This window comes from Thunnus maccoyii, chromosome 6 (genome assembly GCF_910596095.1).
Source record: "Thunnus maccoyii chromosome 6, fThuMac1.1, whole genome shotgun sequence".
NCBI lineage: Eukaryota > Metazoa > Chordata > Actinopteri > Scombriformes > Scombridae > Thunnus > Thunnus maccoyii.
The window spans coordinates 3,627,047-3,637,500 of NC_056538.1; the positions used below are offsets into that span (position 1 = coordinate 3,627,047).

At 41.0% G+C, this 10,454-nt stretch overlaps 1 protein-coding gene across 5 annotated transcripts in view; it reads left to right on the forward strand.

Annotated features, from left to right (window-relative positions):
* The first annotated feature begins 868 nt into the window (after positions 1-868).
* tpst1 (tyrosylprotein sulfotransferase 1) overlaps positions 869-10,454 on the forward strand; it is a 35,063-nt gene continuing 25,477 nt past the window's right edge. For 4 of the 5 annotated variants that reach the window (XM_042413459.1, XM_042413460.1, XM_042413461.1 and 1 more), the window contains exon 1: positions 869-1,888. In XM_042413459.1, the coding sequence (XP_042269393.1) occupies positions 1,032-1,888 (857 nt within the window). In that variant the 5' untranslated portion in view covers positions 869-1,031. The remainder of the gene's footprint in view (positions 1,889-10,454) is intronic. The other variant, XM_042413458.1, reaches the window with a different exon arrangement.

Here is a 10,454-nt window from a genome sequence, read left to right on the forward strand (position 1 = left end):
TTGTGGTTTCCTCTCATCCTTCAACCTCTCCTCTTCCAACCAGGGCATTTGTTCAGGAGGGTGACTGTGGCTGGACAGCTAACACACAGAAAACCCTCTAACAAATTAGCCGTAGTAAGCCTGCAGTTTTTACTTCCCAACAACAGCAGAGGAAAAGCTGTCAGCCAGCTCACTGCGGTGTGCAGACTTTATGTGTGGGATGTGTGTGCTGTGTGCAACTACACGTTAGCCTATACACAGAATATGTTTATGTGCTTGTCCATGTCAAAATTAGAGGCTGAAGGCTGAAGTGTCATGGATGATGTATGCACTACCAGAGAATCAAAGCCAGAGTGATGTTTAACACGATGAAAAAGAGCTATCCAAGGTTAAATGCATAGATTTGTTGTTTGACATTCTCAGTCTCTTGTCAGCAGAGAGTCTCAGTCATTTATCTTTCAGTGAATTCTTTCTACTAACTCTCCATAAAGCATCTGAGACAGAGTTCATTTAGTTTTTTCTGTTGGCTACTCCATTGTCATAATTGTGTTTGAAGCAGTTCTCTGTCAACTTTGTGATTCACAGCTTTCTGCAAATTAAAATTACCAAGTGATGTTGGCCTGAAATCAAAAGGCCTGTCACATAAAGATAATGTAGTGATCACTCTTCCTGTAGATTTGTTCTGAGATACTTCTGATGCATAATGACCATGCAGAGTCTTGGTGGTTAATATCTGTCACATGAGTTACTTTCAGATCTGGGACATGAAATGCTACTTTTGATTAGGTTTTGTTGTTAACTTTGTTTGATGAATGTTGCCCAAGTGTGTAATCATAACTAATGTTTCCCTTTGTGTTTTGTCCCTCAATCCAGGCCTCATGGAGCTGGGGACTCGACGCCTGCTGTGCACCAGGGAGCTTGATCCATGCCCGGTTCCCAGCAAACAACCATAAAGGGTGGGAACCTTAATTACCCTTTAGTTCCTTTTTCCCATCCCTCCCCCTAAATTGCCTCTGTGGTGATACTGTCCTCTCCTGCCTGTGGCCTGCAACATGATTGGCAAGCTGAAACAGAATTTGCTGGTGGCCTGTCTGGTCATCAGCTCGGTCACGGTCTTCTACCTGGGCCGCCATGCCATGGAGTGCCACCACCGCATTGAGGAGCGCAGCCAGCCAGGCGGGATTCTGCCTCTGTCAGCACTGGGAGGCAGCATGCGGACCACTTTACGGACAGGCCAGAATCTCAGCACACCTTTTGTTTACAACAAAGACATGCCACTCATCTTTATTGGCGGCGTGCCCCGCAGTGGTACCACTCTGATGCGAGCAATGCTGGATGCCCACCCAGAGGTGCGCTGTGGTGAAGAAACCCGCGTCATCCCGCGGATCCTTGCCATGAAACAGATGTGGAGCCGCTCAGGCAGGGAGAAGATGCGCCTGGATGAGGCCGGTGTGACAGATGAGGTGCTGGATGCCGCCATGCAGGCCTTTCTGCTGGAAATTATCGTCAAACATGGCGAGCCAGCCAACTTTCTCTGCAATAAGGACCCTTTTGCGCTGAAGTCGCTCTCCTACCTGGCCAAGATCTTTCCCCGTGCCAAGTTTGTGTTAATGATTCGTGATGGACGGGCTTCAGTCCACTCCATGATCTCACGGAAGGTGACCATTGCCGGCTTTGACCTGGGCAGCTACCGGGACTGCCTGACCAAGTGGAATCGGGCCATAGAGACCATGTACACTCAGTGCCTGGAGGCAGCCGATAAGTGCCTGCCTGTGCACTATGAACAGTTGGTCCTCCATCCTGAGAAATGGATGCGGACACTGCTGAAATTCCTAGACATTCCTTGGAATGATGCCGTCCTCCACCATGAGGAGCTCATTGGGAAAGCTGGAGGAGTGTCCCTCTCCAAGTGAGTCATGCTGACAGTTCCGTTTTCCTTTCCCAAACCTCACATCTGTCATCAACCTTAAAAAGTTTCAGATGCTCAGACTTTGAAAGTTGTATCAGGTATCTTAGGTCGTTGATGATAATTGAAAATTTATGGGGGAAAACAAGATGATAGATCAATGTGAAGACTGACTGGCTTGATTTTAGTCAAACTTGTACATTTCGTCACTGGCACTCTAATTGTAGTAATTGTAGTGAGACATCAGTGTGGCTATTGTCACTGTGTCTTTGATCCTTATTGTTTGTAGTGCTGGCAGAGGCTTGTCCATGTTCTTACATCCAGACAGAACTTTTAATTTCAGAGTAATTACAACATTGGTCTCTGTGATGTCTGTTCAAGAACAGACTTTCTCTTTTAGCCATTTTTTCAAACTGAAATAGCTCCATTGTCTTCTTGTTGATTGTTGTGTTAGGGTTGAGTGCACTACCCTGTAAAATGGGGGTTAATGGCCTCCTGTGTGTGCTACTGTATGTAACTAAGTAACTAAGATTGGAGGCCATTTAGCTACTTCCAGCTGTAAGAAGGTTGCCATGAGTCAGGACATCACCTTGCATCGCTGTGCACTAATTTGTAAAATACTAAACATGTTATCAATACTTAGACAATGGACGCTACAATTATAAACTGGATGTGTCTATTCCGTGACTGTTCGCAGCAGCAACAGAGATGCAGCACAGAGTAGCAGAGTGAGAGGTCTGTCCGCCCTCTTCCTGTCTGCTGTAAACACACGTAGCTGTTAGCGAGCAGCTGCTCTCATGTCTCCCTGGGTCTCCGTGCTTGTTTTCAGCAGAAACTCTCCCACTCTCTGCCTGCCTCACTGTCACACACTCTCTCTCTCTCTCTCTCTCTCTCTCTCTCTCTCTCTCTCTCTCTCTCTCTCTCTCTCTCTCTCTCTCTCTCTCTCTCTCTCTCTCTCTCTCTCTCTACCGCACATTTACTATGCACTGACTTATTCCATGCACTGACTAGAAAACATCTTAAAATACATTTTTCTTAAAATCCCCATTGCTTCGGCCCAGCAGGGGGTCAACTCAGGCCTTGTGGGCAACCAGGCTTGCTGGTTTTGACTTTTTGGACATTTAACCCTTTTGGAATGCAGTTTGTTGAGCTGCTGATCGTCTCTGTGATGATAAATGTGTCACTGTTGACCCTGATAATGAGGCAGTAATTTCTACAGAGGCTTCATTTTTACCCAGTGCTTCCTCTACAGCTGCAGATTCATTAAATAGTTCATGAAGTAATGGGGGTTAAATAAATATTTGCGGTTGTAAGAATTTGTGATGCAGTGTTTCCCATAGAGAAGGGAGGGGGGGGGGGGGGGGGGGGGGTTAATTTCTAAATAATGACTAACTTACCTTCAACACACACACACACTGGCTAACATACTAACAGGCTCAGAAAGCTGTCCGGAGTTGGACACACTTCTTGCACACTTTTCGGTTTTTGCACACTTTGTCCTTTTTGGTCAACTCTCATCCCATATTCTTCCCAAAATTAATTTAACATTACATCTTCCTCGGGACAATGGGATCCCTGAATGCTTGCTAGTAACTTATTTGAAGAGTTGGGTCTCTGAGATTGTGTTAAGAACATAGATAGACTAACTTATCAGAGTTAACTTGAATGCATCAGTTTTGTCCATAAGAGGTGTTCATAACTATGCGTGGTCTCTGGATTGATACAGCCTACTGTCTTCTCTGCGGGGAAAAGCCAACAACCATATGTACCCCTCCTCTTCTTCTTCCTTGGTTTTACTGGTGGACTACAAACCAACACTAAAGGTGCATGCTGCCACCTACTCTACTGGAGTGTGTAACATCATGCTGTTCCCAGATGGGTCCGTTGTCATGTGTTTGTGAGAGAGAGAGCGAGAGTGGGGCGGCAGCTCCAAAAATAGAAAATCAGTATGTGGCGGGCAATGTTAATATTGTGGCGGGCCGCCACAAGTAAATGAATATATGGGAAACCCTGTGATTTGTGCCAAGCTTACAAGCTACACAAGGTAAAAGCCTGTCCTGCTGTTTATCACATTCGCAGTGCAAAAGAAATGAGCTTGGACATGCCCATGTCTACTGAGCTTTTAACTACATGGCCCAGAGGGGAGAGAAACTATGGATAGGCTATTAACAAGGAGAAAAATGACATGCAGGTAAGCGGTGTGTCAAGCAGTACGTATCACTTTCTATTTAATCTCAGTTCTTGCAGGCCTTAAAAATAAACGGACACCTCTGGCCTTGAAAGAAATCCTTCCTGTGTTTTCACAAAGCCTCCAGACATTCCATCATTACATTTCATTTGGAAATTAAACATCCTACTGCTGCGCACAGTGAGGAACCTACTCATTAGTGACTTAAAACACATGAGATTGTGTCTGCACTACTGTACTGTAAGCAGGTTTTCCTAATGGCCCTGCCTGGTGTCAGAGTTGTTTTGGTTTCAGTGATTTGGGAGGTTGGCCTCTGGAAGTAGTTGAGGAAATGCTGAAGGGGTGCAACCCCATTCCTCACATCTGTCTGCCCCCCTCTGCTACCACCCTCTTCCTGCCACGTAGCACCAGAACACACTCCATATCCTCTGTAGATATTTGGGCCACGTTTTGTTATTGTCTGCATATAAGAACACTCATGGTTTTTATTAAAAAGCTTAGCATCCATTGAGCAGCTTTCCCTCCAAATGCCTTTTGCCTTTACTGCACTTCTTCTTGAACTCATCCCACTTCCTCTGTTGTAAAAAGTGAAGGATTTCCTTTTTCCGCTTGAAAATATAGTTATTGGCCACATATTTCATTTTTTTCTGTTGTGTACTTTTGATCTTGAGTTAAAGTCCCCCTCCACTCAAAAATGTATTTTCTTTATTGTCACTGTGCAGAATCATGTATGTGTGGAGTTCTTTTTCACATTCATCTCCTGAAGGAGGAAATCTTTTCTGTCCTCACATTAAATCTGAGTTTAAGGCGTTTACCTACAAGCATGATTTGTGACATCACAATTCGCTTGAAAGCCAATCCTGGTCCAGTATGCAGCTTACACAAGTGTGATGTGGAAACTTGAAGCTGCTAGCAGATCTGGCAGTTAAACTTTTGAAATGAAAAGTATTTGCATACTCTTAGCGTCTGGATTTTTCAAAGGTACAAAGGCATCAAGAAAGCATTCACCAGAAATTAGATTTCGTTAGAAATTTGACAATAGCTAACCTCAAAGTACAGATACAATGAGAGATGATTCATCCTTGTAGAGAAATGTAATGCTCTATATCATTATCAGTGTATCCGGTCTTTAAGTTGTGATGTAATACCCTTTCAAAACACTGTTTCTGAGTCCAAGCTGGTCAGGACTCTTTGTTGTTTAAGTGGATCTGAGTAAAAAAAAAACTAATTTGTAAGTTCTTCAACACGTTAATGTTACTTCACTAACTTTAACGTATAATATATATACACATACATACATACACACACACACACACACACACACACACACACATACATACATATACATATATATATATATATATATATATATATATATATATATATATATATATATATAAAAATAAAACAGGGTTAATATATACGTACATAAGTATTTTGTTTTTTTATTTATAATGATTAAATTCCCAGTGAAGTTTACTGTTTCAGTGCACTGATTAATTTTATACAATAAAGTTTATCGTTAAACTGTAAAATATCATGCCTCCATTACATATCTTTGTCACAAGTGTTCGATAACCACATTTGAGGGATCATTGCAAAACATATGCTTTTATGTATATATTCTGTATATATAAGATTATCGTCCGATATATTGATATCAGATTTTTTTACTCTTTAATATTGGTATCGGCATTAGCCCCAAAAATCCAGTATCGGTCGGGCCCTAGACTAAACACATTGAAAACACTTTGAGGAGAAGAAGGATGAGCTAAAATTCAAGCTAACCAAGGCAGACAAGCTAGCTCTGACCTCCAACCGCTGGACAGCTCTCACAAACGAAAGCTACATCACAACTTTTCTTAAAAATTAACTGGTTAGGTACCAGTTAATGGGTGTCGGTCAATGGAAAGCAAAATTAACTGAAAGTAACATCCCTAGTACATGTAAATGATTAGTATTGACTGGTTCATTGTTTTACAACCCATCTTTATTAGAATTCACTGTTGTGTACTGCAGTTCTTTACTGAGATTGTGTCAGCACTATGATCATGCTGAAGAGTAGGGGTCAACCAATTATCGGCCTGGCCTATTATCGGATCTGATATTCAGAATTTTTACCATTATTTTTTTTTTATCTGATTGTTGATATGTGCTACTTTGGCTCTGATGCAGCCAAAAAAGTAAAAGTTCCGCACTGCATGTTAAAGTTTAAGTTTAAAAGTACAGAAGTATTACCAGCTAAATTTACTTAAAGTATTGAAGTAAAAGTACTCGTTTTATAGAAAATTGGGCTGTGACTGATATATTAAATACATTTAACAAAGTACATTATTAATACTGATGAGTCAATGCAAAAGCAACATTTTATTGCTGTAGCTGCTCGAGTTGGAGCTAGTTTGAACTGCTTTGTGGGGGTTTTGAGATAAATCTGAGGGGTGTTGAGATGATAGATTGGGTAGAAAAGAAGAAAAACAACACAAAAAGTTTTGCCTCATAAAATTTAATCTGGATTAATTTTTCAGAACTTTTCTTTAATCTTTGCATTTTTGTGAAATGTTGGAGAATTTAACTCTTTGGACCTTAAAACAGTTATTTATTTGAGACCATGTGAGGTAAAATATCTCTTTGGTGGAATTGCAAACAACTCAGACATCTGAAGCATAACAAAGAGACATAAATACACACTGATTTTTTTTTTTTTTTTTGTGTAAAGGACCACAAGCCCAAAAGTATAGGAACCACTGGTTTAATCTTTAACAGTGTGTTGTAATTAATAAACTCATCATTATGTTATTTTATGTAAAATTTTAATCTGAAAATTAACTAAAGCTGTCAAATAAATGTACAAAGTACAATATTTCCCTCTGAAATATAGTGGAGTGGAAGTATAAAGTAGCATAAAATGAAAATACTCAAGCAAAGTAAGTGTGCCTTAAAATTGTACTTGTAAGTACAGTACTTGAGTAAATGTACTTAGCTACTTTCCACCACTGCATTTAAATAATTGAAACCAACTAAAGGCTCTCCAAAGCTGTTTTGCTGTAATAAATGAAGCATAATTGTACGTTGAAATTGTGCATTCTAAATTTTTACACCAAAATTTTAATTTTTACTGCAAATGTATGTGGTTCTTAATATTGGTTATCATGCTCCTTGATTAAGATTGGTATTGGCCCTGAAAAAAAAATTGGTTGACCCCTAAAGAAATTTACAATGTCTTAAAATATCACAGGATCTCTCTAAACTAAAAGCGCTTTTCATTCAAATTAATGTCATATACACTCAGTTGTCAGTTTATAAGGTACGTCTAGCTCAAACTAATGGAGTCTTATCCAACAGCCCTGTATTAAATCCCACCTTGATGGATGTTAATGTCCTGTTTCTCTTCAAACTGGTTGAGCTTTATGGTTTGAAGGCTGCTGTTGAATGCGGTTATACTGAGAGGTGAGATGAATGTTTAATCCTTATAAATATACCAAACATGAAGCAAAACAAACATGAATCTACACATCTTTGCTAAGCAGAGGAACTAATTTCTATAAACAAAGCCAAAAGACTCAAAAGCTCATGCTGAGATGCTGTCAGCCATGTTGTGGTTCAAGTCTAGATATCGTGGAGACTCTCGAGTGCCCGTCTGCCAACACTGGGCTGCTACGACTCAATAGCAAGGACTCTTGAGGTTCTCAGAGAGGCCACGATCCTTGTCTCTCATAACACTCATTCACCATCAGCTGTTCCAAGACACTGAAAAATCATCTTCAGTGGTCATGTATGAATAACACAGGGAATGTGTGTTTATGCTTTTTTTCCAGCACAGCTATAAAATAGAATGTAACACTTGAAATAGAAAGAGAACAAGAGGCCAAAACAGACTAAATGTCCGCACAGGGAGATAGAGCAAGAAGAGCTCTTTGGGATCCAGATGCAGATATGTGGTCATTTAGTGCACACGTCACCCCTCAACAAATTGATTCCCATCAAATATTAATGAATTGGGACCTTAACCAGAGCCCTTTTAGCGCTGTTTAAGATAGGCATGGAGACACTGCTTTGTCCTTCATGTCTGCATCAAACAATCAATTTAACAGACACAATCAGAGACAGACAAAGTCCAAAATGCTTTGAGATACAACAGGGAATCTTAGGCCAGAATAGAATCACATCATACCAGTCAGTTTGAATTCGATGCCATTGATTCCTAAGAGGTTTTCATTCATACAAAATTCTACAGCAGCAAGTTAAACTGATTAGTTTTTCTGTTTTTCTACAGTTGTGCTAATCATTAAAATCAGCAGATGTGCTGTTTAGTTGGACCCTGTAGACTCTCCAGCCTCCATAGCACGCAATTCAAAGCCACAGCTTTATACTACCAGCATCATATTCAGACTAAAATGCCATTTAGTTTTCACATCATTAGTCAGTCTGACATGGTGTTTATGTTGCCTTTTCTGTTTTGGATGATGAGTTATTTTTCCCTGGATATTGTAGTAGCAAATGCTATTTTTATGGCACTTCTATTCATCACAATTTCTGTGCTACTGGTACAGCAAGATGACAGTTCTGATTGGCTCGCTTGTTTTTTTTCCAACTGGGGAAATAGACGTCAGTGTGCAAATCACCAGAGATATCTGAAAAAATCCAGATGCGCATAGCAACTCAGGCTGGAAATATGGTTCTTGAAAGATGCATACAGAACCAGTCAAAGATTTGGATACACCTTCCTATTCACTTGAATGAGAAAGTGTGGTACTGTATGTAGATGTCTTGTAAGGTCTATGCAGAGAAGGGTCTTTATGTGTTATTATAGAACACAGGGGCCAACACACACTGCTAGATGCCACTAAATCCTTTAAAGGTTTTCACTCTTTTTGTGTTCTGCAGTAGTTTTTACTCAGCACACAGTCAACATGTCAACATTTCCAGGCTTTTGGTCAGACCTCCTGCCTAAATGGCTCCTGATACAATTTGATGTAAGAGGAGGCCAACCACAAGTAGCCTTCAGGGCAGCACAACTACCTTTTACCATCATAAACATTTTGCCCCACCTCCTCTCAAGTACTTTGCCCACTAAAGCATTAAAGTCAACCCCCATGACACCTGGCAGAAAATGCCTCTTGCCCACTACAACCACTACCACTCCTTTCTCTCCACCATCCCGCAGCTTCGGGTCTCTATCTACATGAAAATCTCAATCAGTGGGCAGCCAGGCCCCAGAGTGGGACCTTGGGTTAGCATTAACATCAATTACCTGGCCTTGATTTAGTGGAGGTCCTGCCTAGCTGAGAGACTTGCTCCATTACTTATCCCAGAACAGGGAGCCATTCCAACCCTCCTCCCTAACTCTCCGACCTATTTGTGATCTCTGTGTCTCTATCCGATTCTCTCTTATCAGCCACTGGTGATACAGAACACCACCTTGAGTAAAGGAGGCCCAGCAATGAATAATTGACAAGCTGGAGGCCATTAAGAGCATCAGCCTGAAGGGAAGTGGTCATGTGATGGGCGGAAAGGGTTTTTGTCACATCACATTTAAAGCAGAGAAAAGGAGTATTTGTTCATCAATGTTAATGTTAACGTGGGTGTTTATGCTTTAAGCTTGATGACAAGAAACAAACATATTTATATTCATAGATTGTCTCCCTCATTTTATTATCCTGCAGGGTTTTCCCTGGATTTTTCTGAGATAAAGGTGGCAAAGGTTGGAGAATGTGTGTGGTGCGGCGTACACAGTTTGTGCACGTACCTTTAGGGGACGCGGAGTTCTCTGCTGTGTTATTAACGTCATTTCTCCAGCAATGGAGAGCAGCCTCTCTGCTGCACTGTTACCTCTGGGGAAAGACATTGTTGTCCAACATGCTGAGTGGGCGCAGGGTTGTTGAGGTGAAACAGAGTTATTTTCTTCACCTCAGAGTTGCTTTGATTAATGCTGCAGTGTGTGATGTTTGGCTGGTCTCGTTTGTTACTGCTGAGAGCTGTTCTGCTAACGTCAGTCTCTGAATGACGACATAGAAAATATTCACTATATACTTCACATTTGTCTCGCAAAGGTAATTATTTAGTCATTAAACTGCTGCCTCTTTTGAAGATGAACTACAAGATAACTCTAGCGTGTGCATGCTGTAGACTGTCTGGGTGCTGCACTGCCCTTGCAGTTGAGTTCCGGCTTTTTTGTTCCATCAACATCCCATTCTTGAATTTTCAACAAAGACGGTAGCCAGTAAACAAAGGCAGTCCACCTTTGAATTAGATAGGCAGGGAAAACTCTGTACTGCTGGGAATTAGTACCTGGCCTTTGTCGTGCTTTAAATATGCTCCTTTTAAAAAGTTTTAATGCTTAAAATCTTCATGAAATCAAACCTCGTTTTTGATACCATTTAT